Genomic DNA, 25,265 nt, shown 5'->3' on the forward strand with positions numbered 1-25,265 from the left:
GAAGATCCCACGTGCCACGGAGCAGCTAAGCCCGTGCGCCACAACTACTGAGCCTGCGCTCTAGAGCCTGTGAGCCACAACTACTGAGCCTGTGAGCCACAACTACTGAGCCCACGTGCCGCAACTACTGAGCCCGTGTGCCTAGAGCCCGTGCTCCGCAGCAGGAGAAGCCACTGCGATGAGAAGCCCACGTGCAGCAACAAAGACCCAATGCAGCCAAAAATTAATTAATTAATTATTTTTAAAAAGAAAGAAAATTACAGGTCCCGTAATTCCAACCCCAAATAATAACCATTAGGTTTAGCCGTGATTTGCCTTGTTTTGTCTGTGGTTTAACCTCCGCACTTTGAGGGGAAAGTGACTCCTCGTTTTCATGTCACCATTTGTGTTTCATTGGTAGTTGCCTATTTACAACAACTGCCCATCTTTCTATTGTTTTTTTTGGTTTTGTGTGTGTGTGTGTGTGTGTGTGTGTGGCCGCACGGCGAGGCTTGCAGGATCTAGTTCCCCAACCAGGGATCAAACCCATGCCCCCTGTGGTGGAAGCGCACAGTCTTAACCACTGAGCCACCAGGGAAATCACCCAGCTTTCTGTTGTTGCTGGGTTTTTTCATACTGATTTGTAAAGATTTTAATGGAAGCATATTAACCCTTTCTCTGTTTTTATGTTTTTATTTTTTGAGTCTTATTGCTTGGAGGGATTTTTATTTTTAGGTAGTCATATCTGTTGATCTTTTCCTTTATGGCTTTTGGGTGTCTTACCTTGCTTAGAAAAGATTCTTGTATTTTCTTCTTTAGTTTTCTTGCTTTAATGGTGGATTTGTTAGGTTGAATCCTTTAGGATTGCAGTAAAAAGATTATTGGGATTTTCTTTAAAATCACATGAAATACATAGATTAATTTGGCTCAGAATTGACATTTTTACATTTTGAGTCTTCCATCCAGGAACATGACAACTCTACATTCATTCAGCTCTTCATTTATTCCCATAAGCAAAGTTCTTTGGGCTTTTTTCTTCATATAGTTCTTGTACGTTTATTTTAGATGTATTCATACGTATTTTATAATTTTTAAATCATTTTCCATATATATGCTGTGTACAAGAGACCCACTTCAGACCTGGGGACACATACAGACTGAAAGCGAAGGGACAGAAAAAAGATATTCCATGCAAATGGAAATCATAAGAAAGTTGGAGTAGCAATACTCATATCAGATAAAATAGACTTTAAAATAAAGACAGTTACAAGAGATAAGGAGGGACACTACATAATGATCAAAGGATCAATCCCAGAAAAAGATGTAACAATTATAAATGTTTATGCACCCAACATAGGAGCACCTCAATGCATAAGGCAAATGCTAACAGCCATGAAAGGAGAAATCGACAGTAACACAATAATAGTAGGGAACTTTAACACCCCACTTACACCAATGGACAAATCATCCAAACAGAAAATAAATAAGGAAACACAAGCTTTAAATGACACAATAGACTAGATAGATCTAAGATATTTATAGAACATTCCACCCAAAAGTGGCAGAATACACTTTCTTCTCAAGTGCACACGGAACATTCTCGAGAATAGATAACAGCTTGGGTCACAGATCAAGCCTCGGAAAATTTAAGAAAACTGAAATCATATCAAGCATCTTTTCTGACCACAACGTTAAGAGATTGGAAATCAGTTACAGGAAAAAAACTGTAAAAAACACAAATTCATGGAGGCTAAACACTGTGCTATTAAATAACCAAGAGGTCACAGAAGAAACCAAAGAAGAAATTAGAAATACCTAGAAACAAATGACAAGGAAAACACAATGACCCAAAACCTATGGGATGCAGCAAAAGCACTTCTAAGAGGGAAGTTTATAGCAATTCAATCTCACCTCAAGAAACAAGAAAAATCTCAAATAAACAATCTAACCCTACACTTAAAACGACTAGAGAAAAAAGAATAAAGAAAACCCAAAGTCAGTAGAAGGAAAGAAATCATAAAGATCAGGGCAGAAATAAATGAAATAGAAATGAAGGAAACAATAGCAAAGATCAATAAAACTAGAAGCTGGTCCTTTAAGAAGATAAACAAAATTGATAAACCCTTAGCCAGACTCATCAAGAAAAAAAGGGAGAGGACACAACTCAATAAAATTAGAAATGAAAAAGGAGAAATCACAGCTGACACCACAGAAATACAAAGAGTTATAAGAGACTACCACAAACAACTATATGCCAATAAAATGGACAACCACAAAGAAATGGACAAATTCTTGGAAAGGTACAATTTTCCAAGACTGAAACAAGAAGAATTAGAAAATATAAACCTATCACAAGTAAATGAAATTGAAACTGTATTTTAAAATCTTCCAACAAAAGTCCAGGACCAGATGGCTTCACAGGCGAATTCTGTCAAACATTTAGAGAAGAGCTAACACCCATCCTTCTCAAACTCTTCCAAAAAATTGCAGAGGGAGAAACACTCCCAAATTCATTCTACAAAGCCACCATCACCCTGGTACCAAAACCAGAAACAGGTATCACAAAAAAAGAAAATTATAGACCAATATCACTGATGAACATAGACGTAAAAATCTTGAACAAAATACTAGCAAACAGAACCCAACAACACATGAAAAGGGTCATACACCATGATAAAGTGGGGTTTATCCCAGGGATGCAAGGATTCTTCGATATACGCAAATCAATCAATGCGATACACCACATTAACAAATTAAGGAATAAAAGCCATATGATCATCTCAATAGATGCAGAAAAAGCTTTTGACAAAATTCAACACATATTCATGATAAAAACTCTCCAGAAAATGGGCATAGAGGGAACCTACCTCAACGTAATAAAGGCCATATATGACAGACCCACAGCAAGCATCATACTCAATGGTGAAAACCTGAAAGCATTTCCACTAAGATCAGGAACAAGACCAAGGATGTCCACTCTCACCAGTGTTATTCAACATACTTTTGGAAGTCCTAGCCACAGCAATCAGAGAAGAAAAAGAAATACAAGGAGTACAAATTGGAATAGAAGTAAAACTCATTGTTTGCAAATGGCATGACGCAATACATAAAATATCCTAAAGATGCCACCAGAAAACTACTAGAACTAATCGATGAATTTGGTAAGGTTGCAGGATACAAAATTAATGCACAGAAATCTCTGGCATTCCTATACACCAACAACGAAAAATCAGAGAAATTAAGGAAACAATCCCATTTACCATCGCAACAAAAAGAATAAAATACCTAGGAATAAACCTGCCTGAGGAGGCGAAAGACTTGTACTCAGAAAACTATAAAACACTGATGAAAGAAATCAAAGATGACATAAACAGATGGAGAAATATACCATATTCTTGGATTGGAAGAATCAATATTGTGAAAATGACTGTACTACCCAAAGCAATCTACAGATTCAATGCAATCCCTATCAAACTACCAATGGCATTCTTCACAGAATTAGAACAAAAAAATCTTACAATTCGTATGGAAACACAAAAGACCCCGAATAGCCAAAGCAATCTTGAGAAAGAAAAACGGAGTTGGAGGAATCAGACTCCCTGACTTCAGACTATACCACAAAGCCACAGTAATCAAGACAGTATGATACTTTATACATAAGATGGTGTAACCATCTTATTTTTAATTTATTTTATTTATTATTTATTTTTGGCTGCATTGGATCTTCATTGCTGCGCGCGGGCTTTTCTCTAGTTGCGGTGAGCGGGGGCTACCCTTCGTTGCGGTGCACAGGCTTCTCATTGCGGTGGCTTGTCTCGTTGCGGAGCACGGGCTCTAGGCGTGCAGGCTTCAGTAGTTGTGGCTCGCGGGCTCTAGAGCGCAGGCTCAGTAGTTGTGGTGCATGGGCTTAGTTGCTCCGTGGCATGTGGGATCTTCCCGGACTAGGGCTCGAACCCGTTTTCCCTTGCATTGGTAGGCGGATTCTTAACCACTGCGCCACCAGGGAAGTCCCCTTATTTCAATTTAAGTGGATCCTCTTGAGTCTGTCTAAAGTACTACTGCTAAGAATCATTTTTCTTATATTTGTGTTCCCTCCAATTACTCAGACAGGCAAATTTTGCTAGACTTTCAGATTACAGCTAAATTAATTAGTACTATTGGAATTTGGTTTTATCAAATGTTATTTAATAAATTGTTTGGTTTTCTCATATGGTCATTGCTTGAACTAGTGAGTGGAAATATTTTAGCTAATAGTTACCTTTTTTTCTTTTGTCAGCCTTTTGTAGTTTTATCTCTGTTAAAAGAAGTTTTCTTTAATTTCTCTATTTTGTTACCGACTCTCAGAAACTAACCATATCAATGTCCCGTTTGCCACTTCTGAATTTCCTTCTGTATCCTTAGAGAGAACTCAAACTCTCACTTCCCAACGGTTATGTTTACATAGGCCAACATTTGTCTCATCCAGAAAGCATTCATTTTAGTTTGTAACCAATAGAATGGACTTGTGTGACTTCTCATGGTCATTTCTAGCCTTCTATCTTTGGGCCAACCAAATGAATATAATGAATATATGCGTTTCACCTGTTTTCCCTAAAACACAGGAGACTTTTGAGATAAGTAAGTACCTTTGCCATTTATGTGGCATCAGCGTTCACTGTTCATTTTGTATCAAGCAGAGTGTTGATATGCCTTTAGAAATTAATACGTGGAAGTTGTAAAATTTTATGGTAACACATATGGAAAAATTCTAAAGGTTATTAGTTTCTGATTGTTAGGGTATTTTAGTGAAGAACCTAAGTACGTAGATGCATAAGTCAATGTATTTCAGTGATTTCACATTGAAACATAGTAAATGAAAAAACTTAGTTCTAAAATTTTTCTGATTAAACATTGACATGTTTTTTCATAAACAAAACCAATACAGGATTCAAGCGGGATGACGCTGGTGATGCTCGCGGCAGCTGGGGGGCAGGACGACCTGCTGAGGCTGCTCCTCAGGAAGGGGGCAAAAGTGAACGGTCGGCAGAAGAACGGGACCACCGCGCTCATCCATGCTGCCGAGAAGGTCGGCCACTCAGAAGGCTTTGGTTCGATAGTCTTGGGACCGAGACAGAGTCTGTCTCTGCAGGGAAATGTACCGGTCCTACAGTCACATAACTTTAAATTTTCATAGTTCAGTTCATCTGTAACTTGTCATAAATGGATATGTTTTTATTGACAGTCGTACCTTGTAATTGAATTTGCAAAATCATTTATCTAGTTGGAAGTGATTTATATTGAAAAAGAAATTCTCATTAAGGTATTAATATTGATTTCTTAGATCTTTTAAAAATCTTTTCCAATCTAAATTACGTGTTCCTTTTGGTTAATAATTTAATTAAAATGTTCCCATATATTATCTTATTAAAGGATTGATATGCAGAGTTTCTTATGCTGAAACCAGTGGTTAAACTTGAGGTTGGAGTGTCTGGCACACGGTGCGCGGCTGTGCCAGTGCCTGTGCTGGGGCCGCTCCCCGCAGCCTCCAGCTTTCCCAGGACCCTGCACGGGGGAGCTGTTTATATCGTGTTCACCATCCTGCTTGGGATAGAATCTGAGTACTTTTCCTGGTGGATAAAAATTAAAATAAAATAAAAATCTTAAAACGTCTAGAAATATTACTTGTAAAGAATTTGGGGAATTAAATTTACTTTTTTTTTTTTCTTTAACAGAACTTTTTAACGACAGTGGCTATTCTTTTGGAAGCAGGAGCTTTTGTAAACGTCCAGCAGAGCAATGGTGAGACGGCTCTAATGAAGGTAAATGCCTCCCTTGGAGCAGTCCTCCCCTCAGATGCAACATGGTCCTGCTGGGGTCTCCAGCTGCTGCTGTGCTGGGGCTGCTGTATGATGGGGACAAGACTGTCTGTGGGCCTACAGGTCGCAGCTGAGTGGGAGAACCAGACCCGCAAAGAGGCAGTTACTCAGTGTGATGAGCGACGTGGTGGTAAGAGCCCAGGGAGCTATGAGCTTATGTACAGTGGACGCCAGGCTCAGTAATGTGGATTTGAGCTCAGCCTTGGGATGGACCTGGCAGGTGGCTAAGCCACGTCCTCAAGATCCAGGTCAGCAGGGATGAAACGTGTGAGTGGAAGGGGAGCAGACTGTGCCCTGTGCAGACCTGGGCGTAGAAAAGAGGGATGTGCACGTGTTACTATTTCACACTGGTGACTTCATCTTCTGTGCTTGGAATTGTGGTTTGCACAGTGGGGTGGTTTTGTTTATTTTTGGCTGCGTTGGGTCTTTGTTGCTGCGCACGGGGTTTCTCTAGTTGCGGTGCACAGGCTTCAGTAGTTGTGGCTCGCGGGCTCTAGAGCACAGGCTCAGCAGTTGTGGTGCACAGGCTTAGTTGCTCCGCAGCATGTGGGATCTTCCCAGACCAGGGCTCGAACCCGAGTCCCCTGTATTGGCAGGTGGATTCTTAACCACTGCACCGCCAGGGAAGCCCCATGCAGACAGTTTCAAGTGGAAGGTTGTTGAAGTCCCCCCTCCCTGTGTAGCAGTCTTGCATTTGCTTCTAGGGGACCCCGCCCAGTCCAGCACGTTCCTCTGGCAGCTCCAGGTTTCTGGCCTGAGATGCTGTCCACACGGCAGGTTGTGACCCTGTACCGTGCGTGGAGGCTGAGGCCCACTTGCCTGCTCCCTACATGCAGCTGTGTGAGCTGCTCACCAAGAAGGCGTGCGTCTGTGGTACCTCTTCCCAACCTTCTTTCCCGAGTCTGGAAGGCAGCCTGGTCAGAGCCCCCAGTTGGCGGGTGCCCTGGCCCTGAGTCTGTGCTTGACTGTGCAGTTCTAAAGGCCTGCGTCACCTGCTCCCTCGGCCTTCTTCCACGCTTGGGGGTTAAACCTTGCTCACTGCTGGTGTTTCTGTTTCTTTTTTTTTTTTTTAAGGAATTCCTTTATTTTTTAATTTTTTATTTATTTATTTATTTTTGGCTGTGTTGGGTCTTCGTTTCTGTGCGAGGGCTTTCTCTAGTTGTGGCAAGCGGGGGCCACTCTTCATCGCAGTGCGCGGGCCTCTCACTGTCGCGGCCTCTCTTGTTGCGGAGCACAGACTCCAGACGCGCAGGCTCAGTAATTGTGGCTCACGGGCCTAGTTGCTCCGCGGCATGTGGGATCTTCCCAGACCAGGGCTCGAACCCGTATCCCCTGCATTGGCAGGCAGATTCTCAACCACTGCGCCACCAGGGAAGCCCTCTGTTTCATTTTTGATTCATGGAAATGTTTATTTTGTCCAGGAGCCCTCCTTTTGAATTTCAGTTCTCCTTGTGTATTTCTCCTGAAGTATGTTTAGAGCACAGGTTGCACATGAAAGCATGAATTTAAAACTTCATCTTATTGAGAAATCACCAGGCACATCCTAAACAGCAGATGCCCGCACAGTCTGAAGCATGGCGGGGGTGGGGGGTGTGAGGCGGGGGTGTGAGGCGGGCTCTCCGCATCTGTGCCAGGGAGCTAGGGGCTAACCCTCCCGGCAGCGGGGAGCCATCTGAAGGGCCAGCCTGGAGAAAGACAGAAGCAGAATAAAGGTTGGGTTTCGCTGCATTGTTTGTTTTTAATGTCCCCCGTTACAGTGGGGGGAATGGATTGGTTTGCAGACTTGTAGGGAGGTTCTTAAAATTAAGTGGAATAATAATAGTCTGCACCGAAGTAGTGACAGTGGAGACAGAAGTGGACAGACTGAGCAGTCTTAACGAGGTCAAATTCACAGGACTTAGTAACTGAAGGTGATGGTTGGTCCCCTATTTCTTAAGTTAGAGAACACGGGCAGCACAAATGGAAGATTTTTACACGCAATGGACCTGGAAATGCTTAGGTGTTTTACACGTGGATCTTAAGCTCAGGAGAGAGGTAGGCGGGAAACTCAGATTTGGCTCTGAAAGGGGTCGCCCATTAAGGGTCGGAAAAGGCCAGAGATGGAGGAGGGCCAGGAGGGAGAGGCGTTTGACTATGGTCTGAATTAGGCAGCCCTGTCTGTCCTGCTCACTGAGGAAAAGGACCACAGCACTTGCACTTCCCAGACAGTTTCCGACCCCAATGGTTCTTTTCCCTCCCTTCACGGAGAACCAACTCCCAGCTCAGCGTAGAGAGAGGGACACTGACCACAGTCAAGTAATTATTACTCCTTTATTCCTGACGCAGGCCTGTAAAAGGGGAAATTCAGACATCGTCCGCCTTGTCATTGAATGCGGGGCTGATTGCAACATTCTGTCAAAGCACCAGAACAGTGCGCTGCATTTCGCAAAGCAGTGTAACAATGTGCTGGTGTATGACCTGCTGAAGAATCACTTAGAGACGTAAGTGTGGAGTGAATGTGCCTGGTGCCTATTTGGACACATAATTGGAGTGGCCTGTGTGTAACTGCTCAGAAAAAGATTGTCAAGTACAAGTCCTGACAGGTCTGTGGTCTCAGAAGATGATGAATTTTAAAAGTGGTGTATGAATTATTTTTCTGCAAGTTATTGAGGACTTAGAAACTGTCAAACTTAACGCTATATTAAGAGTATCATCTTAAAATCTTAATTATGCTCTTAACTTGGCTCCCAAACATTTTCTTAAAACCATTTAAACTTTTTAACAGATAATTTTTTAGAGGTTTTAGGTTCCGAGCAAAGTTGAGTAGAAAGTAGAGATTTCCCGTATACCTCCTGCCACCACATGTGCACACCCTCTCCAGGTGGTGTGTCCATTACAGTTGATGGACCTACAGTGACAAGTGCTCATGACCCAGAGCCCCTGGTTCCCCTGAGGTTCCCCTTGGGTGTTGTCCATCCTGTGGGTTTGGACAAACGTAATGACGTGTCCCCACATTGTAGTCTCACTGCCCTAAGCATCGTCTGTGCTCCGCCTGTTCCTCCCAAACTCTGGAAACCACTGATACCTTTCCTGTCTTCTCCAGAATGTCGTTTGGTTGGAATCATACAGTATTTGCCCTTTTCAGATTGGCTTCTTTGTGACAGGCATTTAAGTTTTCTCCATATCTTTACATGGCCTGGTGAGCTCGTTTCTTTTTAGTACTGAATAATAATTACATTGTCTGGAAATTACCACAGTTTACCCGTTCAAGTTCATGCTTTTTCAAATGAATTCTAAATCATTTTATTTTATTGGAAGTTCACGTTAAGTAATTTAGTAGCTTTTTGTTGCTTATTTTGGCCACACGTACGTGACAGGAGCTTCAGGAACAGTAGCGAGTGCAGGCAGGGTGTTTACTGTCCATGTAACAGAGCCCCGGGTCGGCAGCCTTGGGCAGGGACAGCCACTCCTCCCCGCTCCTCCTCACCCACCAAACACAGGACATGACTTGGATCTTCACACCTGAAAGATGGTTATGCCCCTTCCAGATGTAGGATCCATGTTCTAAGCAGAAAATAAGGTAAACTTCAGACAGGAAACAAAAAAGGCAAAGGCCAAAAAGGGAGTGTGTGCCTGGGGACTCTGCCCACGCAGACGGCCTTCGCCCACCCGGGTGGCAGTGACCGGGCGGCCAGCAGGCAGGGCGACCAGCCTGCCTGGTTTGCCCAAGGCTGAGGGCTTCCTGGGACGCTGGGCTTGGTTTTGCATCTGTGATGAAAGGGTTCTTGGGACTCCACACTCCTTGAACCAGAGCATCCTGGGATGGGGGTGGGTTGGTTACCTTCCCAGCAGCGTTGTCTAAAAAGACTTTTGGAATTAGCAGTAATCATTTTATTTGACTGCTTTCTAAACTAAGTACTATAACAAGACTTTTCTGTGTGTGGCAGTTCTTGGGTTTATCTTCTGACAGAATTCTTATTTCTGATTCATTGACTTATCCGAGGAGTGTGTACGGAGCTCTGTCTGCGCGCCGGGCACCACACGGAGGGCAGGGGTGGCCGCGGGGCACAGACTTGCCCACTCGGAGCCTCAACACAGACAGGCATGTGATGTGTCAGGTGTGAGAGCTAAGGAAAAAGAGCAGGGAAGCAGGAGAGAGGCTGCTGCCTTTTTTTTCTTTCTCCCTTTAAGGTTGATCTGGGAAAGCCTCATTGTATTCAACAGTCTGATGATGTTGTAGCTCATGGTTCTTCCCTACACAAACATTAACAGCGTTTACTGTACTTGTTTATTAGACTTTCAAGAGTAGCAGAAGAAACAATAAAGGATTACTTTGAAGCGCGTCTTGCTCTCCTAGAACCAGTTTTCCCAATAGCATGTCATCGTCTCTGTGAGGGCCCAGACTTTTCAATGGATTTCAATTACAGAACCCCACAGAACATACCAGAAGGTAAGCCTGTGTTTTCTCTCATTTTGAAATGTGACATTATAAACTGATTTTCAGGCAGAACTCTTTATTCTTTTAATAAAACCTTAACAAATTCCATTATGTGTAATAATTATGTACAATAGTTAACAGCACTGATGCTCTGGCAGAAAAAAAGAAACGCAGCTGAGACTCACCATCCCAGATGACCCCAAGGGGTCCACACAGCAGCGTGTTAGCACTCGTTTTAAAAGTATGCAAGTTGAGTCTTAATAATTATACTAGTTTTTATTAAAATTGACTTATTAAAATTTAGCTTTCAAGATGATAAGCCCAAAATCAATGTTTTCCCTGAATTTTATTATCACTAATAGTCTTGCCCTTTTAAAGAGACAAAGAAAAATGAATATGTCTTGTCCCATAGTACAGTTTAGTAGCAAGAGATGAGAACTTCAGTTCTGCTTCCTAGTTTCTGCTCATGGCCCCTCCTCCAGGACACGGGTGCTCCGTATACAGAGTGGAGGTGACAGTGTCTCTGCCTAAAAGGTAGGAAACTGGGTTCTGGCTTATTTAAAAAACAAAAAACAAAAAAACAACCCACCCGTTTAAAAAATACGTATTTGTTAATGGAAATTTAGTTGAAGAAAATATAGCTCTACCCGTCAAAGCCAGCCATTCACAACACCTTAGCGATAGTGAACTGTGGTCTTGACAGTCCACGCGGACCGCCTGCACCGCCAGGCACGCGCTGGTGAGCTGAGCCCCTGCACTGGCCGGTCACCCACCTCCACACCTGTGCTTCGGTTCAGCGGGACAGTCCTGGGTTACATACGGCCGGTTTTGCACTCGTACAACGTCTGCATCCACTAGCGGTTTTTTCCAAAGATGCCCTGTCGTCCTCAGATGTGAGATCCTGGTAGATATTCCTGACCCTCGAGACTCAGAGTGTCGTGTCGTCTTTCAGAGCCCCACCCAGACCAGGACTCTCAGCCAACACCTTGGTGAGATCTTGGGTGACTTGCAAGCACTCAAGTTTGAACAAACACTGACCTTGGTCTCTTGAGGGGTGTGTGGCTCTTAAGAACTGAAGAGAAACAATTTATACTGATACCATGCAACAAGCACCAGGAACTTGATTAGGGTCCGTTGTGTCATATTCTGCGTATGGATCGAGTATTTCTGAGTCAGGCTAGAGCTGACGAAGGACGACCATTCCTCTGCTGGATACCACTCACTGTGGTCGGCAGAATAGAAACATGACCTTCGTGAAAGTGTTTTCTAATAGGATTTCACTGCCGACGGCCATCCCCACAGGCTGTCTGACGAGGTTCCACTGCCTTTTCTGCTCTACAGTCACGGGGACACAGCTGCGTTTTCACAGCGGAGCTGAGGGGAAAACAAGAAGAGCCTCTGTGTCTGCTGCGGGCCTTTCCTTCTCCTCTCATCCTCGGTGCTCTGAGCAGGGAAGCTGCATCATAAAACGGAGAGCAAAACCCTGTGTCAAACCTCACATAGCTTGAAAGGAGATAAAAGAGCCAGGGACCTGGTGTGCCCTTTTTTTCCTGGAACCTGAACAAATTTTAAAGCCAGTCATTCTTTGGGGTCTTTTTATGAAGTCTCCTCGTTCACAAGTTTTTAACATCATATTAAAAAACAACTCATGTATCTTTCATATTATCAAAAGTACAGTTTTTGTTCAGAGAATGAATCTTGCAGAATATTTTGCATATTCAAAAGCTTCAAATCTTACCCAAACTTTTTTTTTTCAAAATGAGATTTTTTTTGGCATTATAAGAAAATTCAGAAAAGGCAAAATAGTATGTGGAAGACAGTGGAAAATTCCTCAAACCCACACTCAAAAACCACAGTCCACAGGTTTCGCTTCCATTGACACTTATAAATTCAGTAGGAACTTTTAAATACCACTTAAAAAAATAATAACTTTAGTGTAGAAAAAGCGTATTTAAAAAGCCTGTTGATGAGCTGTCAGTAGCTACTCAGACTAAAAGTAAAAAGGGTTCTGCGGTCTGAAAAGCACTAGATAAACACCAGCAGGTTTTGCACCTGGAGGACCGCTCAAATCTTGCAAACGAGGGCGGGGTACCGGGCCTCCTCCCTCAGGCTCTGCAAAGTGGCCTTGGTGGGTTGGGAATTAAAATCTCTATTTGTATCTCCCCAATTCAGGCTCCGGCGTCCTGCTGTTTATTTTCCACGCAAACTTTTTGGGTAAAGAGGTCATTGCTCGCCTCTGTGGACCGTGTAGTGTACAAGCTGTTGTTTTAAATGATAAATTTCAACTCCCTGTTTTCCTGGTAAGAGTTTCTATAGTTCATTACTGAGGAGTACAGTCTTCTGATCAAAAGCACAGATGACATAAATTCTTCTGTTAACTGTAGTTGTTGGAAATGGCAATAATCCATAATCGTAAATTGTTTTAATTGGTATCTGTGCTTTAAATTATGTTTACCAAGTCTTGGAACTAACGTTTTGAAGATAAATTCTTATGGTACAAGAAACATCCTATTTAAATATTATGCCTTTTAATGCCACTATAATTACAAATGATCACTTAAAGGAAATTTAGGGAATTCAAAAAGGAAGAAAAGCATGCCTGTGCATGGTTCAAAACCGAAATATAAGCACTGAATAGCACTGGTTGTATTTATGCTTAGTTTAATTTTAGGTAATCACAGTATAATTTTGATTTTTATTCATTGTGAACTTTTTGTCTTATAAATTTTTTATTTTTGGCTGCGTTGGGTCTTCGTTGCTGCGCGTGGGCTTCTCATTCCGGTGGCTTCTCATTATGGCGGAGCACGGGCTCTAGGCGCGTGGGCTTCAGTAGTCGTGGCACACGGTCTTAAAGCTGCTTCGTGGCATGTGGGATCTTCCCGGACCAGGGCTCAAACCCGTGCCCCATGCATTGGCAGGCAGATTCTTAACCACTGCGCCACCAGGGAAGCCCCACTGTGAACGTTTTAAAATACAAATATATAATAACTAAACTACTAGTGGCTATGTACATTCTTTAGCATTAAAAATGCCCTTGAAGAATCGTTGCCTATGTTTCCTTTGCCACATATAAAATTCTCTCCTTAGGGTGAATTTAAATTAACTGGTTATGAAGATTTTTTAACGTGCATGCTGTATATGGCTGGATACATTCTAATGCCGAAATTTTTAATCTATATATTGTTTTTCCAGAAAAATGTTCTCTCTTTAACGCAATGGAAAAGTAAAGAAATCACAGCATGTTGTCTTATAAAGAAATTCAAACAAACTTGTATTTTCTTCTACATCATTAGAGTCTTAAAGGTTTCTGGAGTCTGGCTGTGTCTAGATGGAGAAGTCTGTCTGCAAAAATGCTGATCTATCTTTTGGTCTCTTCCCCAGGACAGTCATTTTGTTTACTCGTTCAGCCCTGCCGCAGGCCTCAATAAACTCTTTATAAGGTTGACGGAAGCGCCGTCTGCTAAGGTGAGAATCTCCTTGCATCTGCTGTCACTGCTCAGGTCGTTCCTTCAGGTCACGTTATTAGAGAAGATTTTCAGGAATGTCATGCTGTTCCTGGTGTGCCTGCCTGGGTCTGAAATGGGTTCAACCCTCTTTGATATCCATGGTGTGCAGCAGTCTGGTGATGTTCTGTGCTTTTGATATTTAATTGCCACATGTATGATCACTATCAGGACCAGAACAGTCTGTGTAACAGTACAATTAACGTAGTAACCTAAAAACCCAATTGGACTTTTTAATTAAAATAATGGTAGTCTAACAACCCACACTGATAACCAATTTGACAGTATTGCCAAAGAAGGGAAACAAGTCTTGCCCATGTGTGCTTTTTTTCCCCTCTTCTAACTAACTAACAAAGGGGAACTCTTGAAATATATGCTTTTTTTCTTTCAACAGGTTAAGTTGCTAATAGGTGCATACAGAGTACAGCTGCAATGACCAAAGAATTGGGAGAGAGTTATTCTCAGACCTATTTCTAAACACTCTTCAAAGCAGTTTGGAATTCTGGCACAGCTCACACTTCCAAATTAAAAAAGTTTCTTCTGTAAGCCTCTTGCATTTAAGGCCTGTCACCTGTTACAGTCTGAGAGATGGGGCATGGTGCATCTAACATATAAAACACAGATGTAAGTATTTGTGCCAGTGTTCTGAAATCTAGATATTGTGTCCAGACTGTATGTTTTTCCACAATGTGGAATGGTTCATATGAGGATTATTTAATTAAAACTTTTTTTAACTTGAAATTTTTTACTAGCCCTAGTGAATTTTTGTGTTTACAAAAAAAAAAAAAAAATCCAGTGGGAACGTTAGCACTAAGTTAAGGTGTGAGTTTGCAGCCCTTGAAGTAGGACTAATCTAAGGTGGTAGGCAGGTTCGAGGGAGGAGGTCTGATCTTCCCAACGGGCCACTGACACAGATCCCGAGTAGGTGACAACTTTGTATATTTGCAGTTACCCTTTATTGTTTGAGAAGATAATAAATCAGAATCTGAGATAATAGCAAAAAAAACCAGAAACCAGACATTATGAGCATAAAAGGGGATATTACATGTGAACTTTATCTTTGTTCTTGGAATCCAAGTCATTCTGAACAGCCAGATCTTGTTACTTACTTATTTTGAACACTGGGAATGCCAGCCAGGCTTTGCCACACTCTGCCTCCTGAGAAGGGTGACTGCCCACAGGTCTAATGCTTATATTCTTTCAAGAAATATTTGGCAAACTAATGAATCAAGCTGTCTGGGTTATGGAAATGTATGTATAAAATTGTTAATTTCCAGATCAGTTTTATAATTGCGTGGGTTACAATTTTAATGAAAAAATTTCAGAATGTCACATACGTCATCCCTCATCATCCATGGGGAATTGGTTCCAGGACCCCCCCCTCAGATACCAAGATCCGAGGATGCTCAAGTCCTTGTGTCATATTTGCATTTAACCCCTTGCGTATCCCCCCCATATACTTTAAGTCATGTCTGGATTAATTTACAATACCTAATACAAGGTAAATGCTATGTAGATAGTTGTAAATGCAGTGTAAATTCTATGTAAAGAGTTCCTGGTGTGCAGCAAATTCAAGTTTTGCTTTTTGGAACTTGCTGGAAAATTTTTTTTTTCCCCAGTTATTTTCCATCTGTGGTTTGTTGAGTCTGTGGATGCAGAAACTGTGGATACTAAGAGCTAACCACACACACTGTATAGATTTTTCAGAGTACAACTGCCTTTTCCTAGTTTCCTCAATAAAATACCACAATGGCTGGTCTTTCTAGCTTCTTTCTATCTGAAGTCTCAGGACTTCAAAACAAGGTGGATACGAAATGTATAGTTTAGCTAAACAAGGGCTGGGATTAGACTTTTCAACTATACTGAATGCTGTACTCCTACTGCGTCTAACCTCACAGCCACGAGATCTGTGTCAGCAGCGGTGCACCCTGTCCAATACACGTGAGAGAAATGGGTTTCTAAAGAACATTCCCGTCACCTAAAAAGCAGGCCTAGGTAACGCCTTTACAAGAGCGCTAGGAATATAACCACTGTAGAGCTGTGTGGTTTAATACAGTTCTTTTCACCTGAACTCGCTTCTCTCTATAGCCCTGGGGTGGGGAAATTCTGACCAGGATGACGAGGTCTTGAACTTCTCCACATGATGAGAAGTGGAGCCAATCGCATCAGATACTTAAGTTAATGCTGCTACTTTGATATTTAAGTAAGTGTGAACAATGACTGCCCTGAAAAACAAAGCAGTTCTCAAGCAGCACCTTATCAGAGGTTTGCAGATATGCTAGTACTACCTGTGGAAAGCAAAGCCATCTCCTTGTGGCTTGTGTAGTTACCGGGCACACAGTACAGAATGCCTAAGAGAGCTTCACCCTCTAGGCCACGGGCGGTGTCATAACTTCAAGCGGGACGCATGGCTCTTGATCCAGACTCACTGAAGAGCAGTTAGTACACATTTTTCTACTTCAGTTTTATCTTAAATTGATTGATTAAAAATCATCACTCCTCAGCCATCACTACTTTCCAGTATATACTGAGGTAAGAACATGATGCGTAATTGGGTTATCCAATTAATTTAACTTACTAACCATACCACCCAGATCTGGTCACCACTAATTAGTATGCTGCAGTAGAAAGCACATTACACATCCTTTTGCCTACAATACCCAGTACCAAAGAGCAGTGCCTAGTACCTAATACCAGCCAATAAATGTTGAACTACAGTCGGATGAGGAGTTTGGATTTAGTCCAGGAATACAAGTTACTCAACTTCATACACTATCTTCTCAAGTCATTCCCATCTTAAATTCTTAAATTTGTAGAATGTATTCAGTGGAATGTTAGGAGGTTGCAATTTGAAGCTCAGGTGCTGCTTTTAGAATTCTACTCGGCAGGGTTACACGGAGACCTTTCAGTTACCTTATATGAGAATTTACTAGTTTATTAGTAATTTACTACCGCTGGCAAGGTTTTAGCATCAAGAAAGTTGACAGCAAAAGACCTTTATAAAGCATTAACCATGAAACTCCAGTGTCTTTGCATAAAAACAGGGAAAAACATACAAGTGTAAGGAGGATGATCAGCAAAGACCAGGGAGAAGTAGGACACGGATACAAGAAGAACACCGAGAGGTGGTTTATAAAATGAAAGAAGAATTTAGAAAAATTTGGGACTTCCCTGGTGGTCCAGTGGTTGAGACTCCGCGCTTGCATTGCAGGCGGCGTGGGTTTGATCCCTGGTTGGGGAACTAAGATCCTACATGCTGCGCAGCCAAAAAAAAAAAAATGTATATAAATTTATATGTACAAGAACATATATATGTAAGAATTTAGAAAAATTTAATATTTCATGCAGTTAATATGTTTCATAGCATAATACTGTACAAACCCCTAAAGTTATTTTGACATTCTAAAGCTTTACTAAGTAGGATCAGAAGAAAACTGATGGAATCCATACCACTTCCCTCCATCCTCTGCTCACCTGCAGATGATGATCCTTTCCAACAAAATCTGGGATGTCCAGGCCTGACTGCTCCCTCCTGGTACAGAAGAGCCTTGCTACTGGGCTGGAAAATGGTAGTAACAATGAGGTTCACAATTCGATCAGGACCAAATTAAAACGAAATTGGCAAACAGTCATCCGAGCTCCCAGAGAGCCAGCCCCAGGTGGAATCTACCCGATCAGCTCCGCTGCTCCACCACCCAGTATGTGCCTTGACTTCACGTCCCCGTTATTTGCTTCCCTTCGGCCAAGCTATATGTGTTAGCGAAAACATGATTTTTCTCACTTGAACAAAGCCAAATTTCTTATGAGTAGTTCCTTTCTTGAGGACTGACCCAAACTTCCAGGTTACATGAGGTGATAAAAAAAAACACCCTCCAATGATTTCCATTTATTGGGGGGGGGGGGGGGTGGTTGCTCTGTGACCATAACGTTTGCCAGCATTAGCCAGCAAGTGTGCCAGGGGGACAGTATATAACTTAGGAAAACAACCTGGATGAAAGTGTCATAACTGCTCATGTATCCATAGACTGTTTCTATAGAGTAATAAATTAAAAAATAAAAGATTCTTCTGGCTTGTTTCTCCTGTGTCGTTAAAATAATTTCTCCCGGACTTCCCTGGTGGTGCAGTGGTTAAGAATCCGCCTGCCAATCCAGGGGACACGGGTTCGAGCCCTGGTCTGGGAAGATCCCACATGCTGCGGAGCAATTAAGCCTGTGCGCCACAACTACTGAAGCCCACGTGCCTAGAGCCTGTGCTCTGCAACAAGAGAAGCCACCACAATGAGAAGCCCGCACACTGCAACGAAGAGTAGCCCCCGCTCCCCGCAACTAGAGAAAGCCCGCATGCAGCAACAAAGACCCAACGCAGCCAAAAATAAATAAATTAAAAAAAATTTTTTTTCTCCCACAAAATAACCTGAAAAAAAAAAGACAAACTAATTGTTAGAAAACAGGAAGTAGTAGTGCATATTTTTGTAAAGGAAGAACAAAGAGGTTTCAGTTATAAAGAAAATAATTTACTGGGCTAGAATCACTGATCAGGAAACCTAAAAAATATTCAAGACCTGAATTTGTATATTTGGCCTATAAAACTTTCTACAACTAGTATTTCATTGTGCCTCAGCCCAGAGCAGCACCACATTGTTAAGAAATGAAAATTCCTGGGCCTTTAAACCACAGATTGGGGGCCCAGCAGTCTGTGTTCTGATCCAAGAGATTCTGCTGCATCTTCCAAGTATGAGAACCAATGTTTTAAATAAGATTTCTAAAAGGGGAAACTGTCAAGTTACTTCCTTCTACTAGAATTAAATATATATATCTGGCATTTTATTTAACTTTCATAAAGTTAATCTCTTCCTGGAATGAACAGTTTCTTTTCACTGACCAGAAAATAAGATCTGGAATGAAAAGCAGTTATTTAACTAAAAGAAAAAAAGAAAAACCACAAACAAACAAAAAAAACCCCAGAATACTGTTAACCAAAAGATGGCCACATTGGGCTTCCCTGGTGGTGCAGTGGTTGAGAGTCTGCCTGCCAATGCAGGGGACACGAGTTCGAGCCCTGGTCTGGGAAGATCCCACATGCCACGGAGCAACTAAGCCCGTGTGCCACAACTACTGAGCCTGCGCGTCTGGAGCCTGTGCTCCGCAACAAGAGAGGCTACGATAGTGAGAGGCCCGCGCACCGCGATGAAGAGTGGCCCCCGCTTGCCACAACTAGAGAAAGCCCTCGCACAGAAACGAAGACCCAACACAGCCATAAATAAATAAATAAATTAATTAAAAAAAAAAAAAAAAGACACCAAAGATAATATTTAAAAAAAAAAAAAAGGCCACATGAAACCACAGCTTCACTATCACAGCACAATTCACCTATGTACATTAGGGGTTTTTTTTTTCCTTATTCGTATATTTTGAGATTATTTCTTCAAATTTTATTTAAGTAAGGAACCTACTTAACGAAACACTTGGAAAATTTAATACCAACAAAATGTCCAAAGAATATAAAGTGATTCTCTGTAAACCTATTTCAAAGGGCAATTATAATTTCATCCGTAAAAACCAGAATTACCTGGAGAGCTTTTAAAAATAAAGCATGATAAATTAAAAGGGGGGTTGGGGGGGGCGGAGTTCCTTGGCGGCCCAGTGGTGAGGACTCGGCACTTTCACTGCCATGGCCTGGGTTCAAGCCCTGGTTGGGGAACTGAGATCCCATAAGCTGTGCAGCATGGCCAAAATTTAAAAAATAAACTGTTGGATTCCACCCCACCACACACACACACGCGCGCGCGCGCGCCTGAAGATTTTATTGTTCAGGAGACCAAGTACGTACCTGGGAATCTGCATTTTCAACAAGTTTCCCGGTGACAGTGACGTGGATCCAGGGACCAGCTTTGAGAACCACGACCCAACGTTAATTTTCTAGAGCTGGATAATAGCGCGAGAAACAGCTGTCACATTTTTGTGCCTACGAGACATCAGATACTTTGAAAAGGTGACATTTCCCAAAGGTATGGTACCTATCAGCGCTGCTCACTCAGTCTGGACGCAAACCCCCTGGAACCGTGTGAAACTGGGCGGTCTGATCCGATGAGCCTGTGTGTACCGGGATTCTCATCTCGCGAGCAGCTCTCAGCTCCTGGTTCCCAGGACCACAGCTGGAACAAGAACAGGTTAGAAGCACCATGTAAGGGGGTGGGGAGTTAGGGAAGAAATATACTTAAAATAATACTTTTTGCATCTATTAGGGTGGCAACATACCATCATCACAGTTCTATCATACAGATCACATAGCGTAAATGATTCTAAAGAATTTTATGTCTTTAAGAAATAATGGAAAAAACTTAATAAAATAATGGAAAAACTTATCCTCTAAAAAAGGGTGGAAAGCAGCAAGGGAGAAATGGAGCTAGTGTCCCTAGCTTGAATCTGAATTTATGATATTAAACCATTTTAAGAGTACACACTTTCCAAAGGACCACAAGACTAAAATTTTAGGCTTGGAATCACTAAAGAACAAGAGGGATTTTTTTTTCCTTCGTAAATAAGACCCATGTAACACGTCATTGCTATTCCCAGTCCAGTTTTGCCTGAAGACAAATCAATACACACATTACTACCAGTGGGGATAGACAAGGGCAATTTGGAGCTAAAAATACCCTGAAATCTTCCTCAAAGAAAAGGGCAGTGACGCTGGGAGTTGCATAAGAAGACAGGCAGAGAAGCGGAGGTTTCAACTTTGCCATGAACTATGCAGTGTTATTCCACTAACTCTGACACGGGGACCAGGAAGAAGGGCGGAAGGAGCTGTGACAACAGGTGCTGACCTGAAGGGAGACTCCAGCGTTTCCTGTCTCTCGACTTTGGTTCACCCCGGAAACCAAATTTCAGGTAGCTTCATCCATGTTTTCTTTTCCCCTAGGATTACAATAAAATCAGACTTAGCCCCTTAAAAACAAGTTTCAACGATCAATTAAAAAACACAAGCGATAACTCACTTCCTACAGTCCATGACAGGAATCAAGTTCCCTTAAGACGCCGTTTTAGTCTTTACCTCATCTGATTATGTCCATTCAGTAAGGATTTTCCTTTCAATTCATTTCCTCTAAGAACATCAACTGACTTAAAATTCAGCTCAATTTTGTTTCAGCATCAGAGTAAACAGTGTTAAATCCAAGACGCTGAAAAGTCTCCCTTTTTTATTTTCCATAGGTCCTCTTGTCTGGACGGCTGGTCCCTCAGCACACCACAGCCCAAGACCCTTATAATCCAAGATCCTACATAGGATCCTGATTCCTACCCTATGTACAAAATTTTATTCTGCTTGTACCAAGGCAGGGCACACAAACGTGTCTGCTGTGCTCCATCAGAAGACGACCTGCTTACCTACCGAGAGAGCAGGCACTCCAGATTTTCTGCTGAGGTCCAGGTTTATGTTTATTGTTACCTCATGCCTATGAAATGTGTTTTGTAACATACCTGAAATATCAGCGCAGTAGTACACAATTACAACTGAGAAATAAATACCCAGCTTTGGGCTCAATATTTTTAAAGTGAGGGTACATGACCCAAAGATACTGGAAATAATTATCCTAAATTGGTAGTTTTCAAAACTCATTTGGGTCTCAAATTCACCTGAGAATTGGATGAAGTATGACCCCCCCCCGCCAAAAAGTGCATGCAAAAATTACATACACAAAATTCTGCATGTGAATTAATCAGACTCATAGATTCCACTAATAACGCCACAATGATCCAATAGGATCCATGGTCCCACTTTAAAAACCTTCAATATTTTTTCAAGCAAAGCATGCCATAAATCAACAAAAATTATCTCGCATATTACTTCCATCTGCAACTAGCATTCTTACACTGGTTTTATAACTGTATCACTTATATATACTTTGCCTTTGGTAAAGTTAAGGATGACAAGAAGAATAAATGGAACCATAAATCAAACTGGGCAACTGGATTACTTAATCCTTAAAGACACAATGACACCAGGACTACTAAAAATTTTAACTGTCTTCTCAACTTTTCAAAAATGTGAACCTGAAAGTTTTACAAAGCACTAACTACGCTGAAACCTAAAAAGGTTATCTCCAGAATTGAGGAACTTCTAGTTGCCAAGAGTCTTTAAAAGGGTGGTTTATCTTAATCCTTTAATTTAATAGTAAAGAACTATCACTAGAGTTCTGTTTAAAGAGGTGGTATTATAACTACGTGGCCAGGTTTACTGTGCACTGGGTTGTGACCACCTCTCATCAGACGGTCACGGATGTGCTGATCCACAGCCATGCAGTGACGCTCGTGATGTGGAGTCACGGATCTGGGAGGGCCTAGAAAGGTGATACACTTTCTTATTTTCTGATCCTGAAGAATACCCAAATATGAAAATCAACCAACAACTGCTTTTAAAGAAAACGTTTTCTGTTTTGTTTTTTTTTTTGCTGTGCCACACAGCTTGCAGGACCTTAGTTCCCTGCCCAGGGATCGAACCCAGGCCCGACAGTGAAAGTGCCAAGTCCTAACCACTGGACTGCCAGGGAACTCCTTAAGAAAAGGACTTCAACTGAAATCTTAAGCCATAACTGTAACAAAACTATGTGGCAAAAGTAGTCTGTTTTAAATTAATTTTAGGATAAAACTGGGTAAGAACTGTGTGAGTTAATGTTTGATTTTACCCTCTCATGCCAACACATCTGAAATAGTTGGTAAAAATGAAAAAAGGCTCCTCCAACCACACCCTAAGATTTTTTTCATATAGTCAGAAATGTGAACGGCCAATACCACAGGCACTTTTATGATGACTTTTCTGAAAGAATAAAACATTAAAACTACAGAAGGCACATTCTTAATGGTCAACTACGTACCAATGTACCTAATATCTCATTTTCCACTGAGTACACAAGTCAATCATGAACAAACTACATAGTTTGTATTATGTAATATAAATTATATATAAATAATAGAAGTACACTCTAAGAAATAACTATAAAAGATAAATACTACATAATTCAACAAGTATGGAGGCTGAGGAATACTCTACAAAAGCTCTTCCAATTACAACACATGAATTGTAAAAACCCAAGAAATAGGATTTTAATAATGACTCAAATTGAAAAATACCTTGCCAGAAATCAACCTAAAAGGTAATGATCTCCTCTGGAGCAGACTCCCATGATATCGAACCATAAAGGAACCACATTCTTTATTAGCTTGTTCTGCAGCAGGGCCTCCTTCTGAGAAACAAGTTCTGAAATTTGTAGCTATGGGGGAGGGGACGTCCACATGATCAAAGTCACCATCCGAGATCTTTCAACACACAACAGCGTTCACAACTGAATGTGACCCTCTGCCTTGATGGCAAAGACACAGACCACAATACCGGCTGCTAAAATAATAAATAAACCAAATGCTATTACTACAGGCAATTCACAACAGCCAAAATATGCAGTATACTCTTCACTGAAATAATTTTATTCTTCTGTTACCTAACAGATTCTCTTTAAGCAACAAAGAATGTATCTTCAAAGAATACAGAGAAACAGTTTGTGACTTAAGAGAACAGTATATCAAAAAGATTAAGGCCAAAAATTCAAGTCATCATTTCCCAAGGAAACTTGAAAAAACACCCATGAAAGCTGTAAACCTGTAAAACCCATGCTAATACAACTACATATTCTTCCCTGCTTTTTGATGTAATACAGTGTAATACAACTTCAACTGATGAACAAATAAGAAAATATTGGGGCTTCCCTGGTGGCGTAGTGGTTAAGAATCCGCCTGCCAATGCAGGAGACACGGGTTCAAGCCCTGGTCCAGGAAGATCCCACATGCCACGGAGCAACTAAGCCCATGTGCGCCTCAACTACTGAGTCTGTGCTCTAGAGCCCGCGAGCCACAACTACTGAGCCTGTGCTCTAGAGCCCGCGAGCCACAACTACTGAAGCCCGTGCGCCTAGAGCCTGTGCTCCACAACAAGAGAAGCCACCGCAATGAGAAGCCCGCGCACCGCAACGAAGAGTAGCCCCCGCTTGCCCCAACTAGAGAAAGCCGTGCACAGCAACAAAGACCCAACGCAGCCATAAATAAATAAATAAATAAATTTATTTATTTATTTAAAATATATATATATATATATATATACTTCAAATTGACTTAATTAATTAGAAGGCAAATTTTCTCAACATGTTTAATTTTCACATGACTCTTTCGGGTTGAAAATTTGCAATAAAAATAACAAACTAAGGCTTTGATTTTCTATCACATCCATGGATCTTCCACCCAAGTTATCACAAGTTGCCAGACACCACAAGTTCAATTATGTAATAAATAACTTCCGTCTTTCAGCTGGTATTATACAAAAATCCATAATATGAACATTCGATTTTGGATTCCCAATATCATCTGGCTTTTCAGAATTCTAATAAAGCTACCTAATCTTTTTTTTAAAATATCATAGGTTATACATAGATCGGTGAGTCTTACATCAGCCGGTAGTGAAACCACACAACCTAGTTATAAACAGCAATTAAGAGCATGGTGAATAAGAGAAGGGCAAATGTACTTCACAAGAAAAGGTCTCTGAATGGCCAAAAGTATATGAAAAGGTATTCAACATCAGAAGGTACAGAGAAACGTAAATTAAACCACAGTGATATGCCTCCACACACAATAATGGCGAAGACTGACGTGACTGACAACACTGACGCTGGCAAGGATCCACCACTGCTCAAGGGGTACGAGGCCGAGCTGACTATGGAAAGCTGCTTGGCTGTTTCTAAGAAACATACACATGCCCTACACTCAGCAACTCCACTCCTAGTATTTTCCCCATGAAAAATGAAAAGTGTGATTTGTAGAAGAATGTTCAGAGCAGATTTATTCTTAACAACCCCAAACTGGAAACTGCTCCAAGAATATATCAACAGGAGACTCAACGAAGTGTGGCATGTCCACTCAGGGGTAATAAGACACATGCAACAACATATGTGAATCTCAAAAACACTATGTCCAGTGAAAAAGGCCACAGGCAAAAGTGTATACATTGTAAGATTCTATTAGTATGAAGTTCAGAAACGAAAACTAACATATGATGATCAAACTAGACAAATTGTTGCCCCTGACACAGAATGGACGGACTGGAAAAGAGCACACAAGTTCTAAAGTTTATGAAAACTGAGGCTATCAGTTTGTTTTGCCAAACAAAACTCACAAATTTTGCATAACAGGCAAGTCCAAATTTTTAAAAAGCAAAATTTTAATTATTTTTAAATTAAAGAATCAGAAAAGAATTTATTTTAAAGTTCATGTAGCAACTCAAAATTAAGAAATAAGTACTTAGGGCTTCCCTGGTGGCGCAGTGGTTGGGAGTCTGCCTGCCAATGCAGGGGACACGGGTTCGAGCCCTGGTCTGGGAAGATCCCACATGCCGCGGAGCAACTGGGCCCGTGAGCCACAACTACTGAGCCTGCGCGTCTGGAGCCTGTGCTCCGCAACAAAAGAGGCCAC

At 41.6% G+C, this 25,265-nt stretch overlaps 2 protein-coding genes across 6 annotated transcripts in view; one reads left to right on the plus strand and one right to left on the minus strand.

Annotated features, from left to right (window-relative positions):
* Nucleotides 1–16,235, plus strand: part of MPHOSPH8 (M-phase phosphoprotein 8) — a 52,974-nt gene extending 36,739 nt beyond the window's left edge. For both annotated transcript variants that reach the window (XM_082364931.1, XM_082364932.1), the window contains exons 8-14: nucleotides 4,904–5,044; nucleotides 5,691–5,777; nucleotides 8,160–8,314; nucleotides 10,109–10,263; nucleotides 12,424–12,551; nucleotides 13,633–13,716; nucleotides 14,149–16,235. In XM_082364931.1, the coding sequence (XP_082221057.1) occupies nucleotides 4,904–5,044; nucleotides 5,691–5,777; nucleotides 8,160–8,314; nucleotides 10,109–10,263; nucleotides 12,424–12,551; nucleotides 13,633–13,716; nucleotides 14,149–14,190 (792 nt within the window). In that variant the 3' untranslated portion in view covers nucleotides 14,191–16,235. The remainder of the gene's footprint in view (nucleotides 1–4,903; nucleotides 5,045–5,690; nucleotides 5,778–8,159; nucleotides 8,315–10,108; nucleotides 10,264–12,423; nucleotides 12,552–13,632; nucleotides 13,717–14,148) is intronic.
* PSPC1 (paraspeckle component 1) overlaps nucleotides 10,311–25,265 on the minus strand; it is a 96,174-nt gene continuing 81,219 nt past the window's right edge. For 2 of the 4 annotated variants that reach the window (XM_082364955.1, XM_082364952.1), the window contains 5 exons: nucleotides 20,579–20,669; nucleotides 19,772–19,909; nucleotides 19,585–19,679; nucleotides 17,229–17,313; nucleotides 10,311–11,707 (listed from right to left, as the gene is read on the minus strand). In XM_082364955.1, coding sequence (XP_082221081.1) covers nucleotides 20,649–20,669 — 21 coding nt within the window. In that variant the 3' untranslated portion in view covers nucleotides 10,311–11,707; nucleotides 17,229–17,313; nucleotides 19,585–19,679; nucleotides 19,772–19,909; nucleotides 20,579–20,648. Of the gene's footprint in view, nucleotides 11,708–14,530; nucleotides 17,011–17,228; nucleotides 17,314–19,584; nucleotides 19,680–19,771; nucleotides 19,910–20,578; nucleotides 20,670–25,265 lie in introns of those variants that run through there. The other 2 variants (XM_082364953.1, XM_082364954.1) reach the window with 2 other exon arrangements.

The sequence above is a fragment of the Balaenoptera borealis genome, assembly GCF_965194805.1.
Source record: "Balaenoptera borealis genome assembly, chromosome: 18".
Classification (NCBI taxonomy): Eukaryota; Metazoa; Chordata; class Mammalia; order Artiodactyla; family Balaenopteridae; genus Balaenoptera; species Balaenoptera borealis.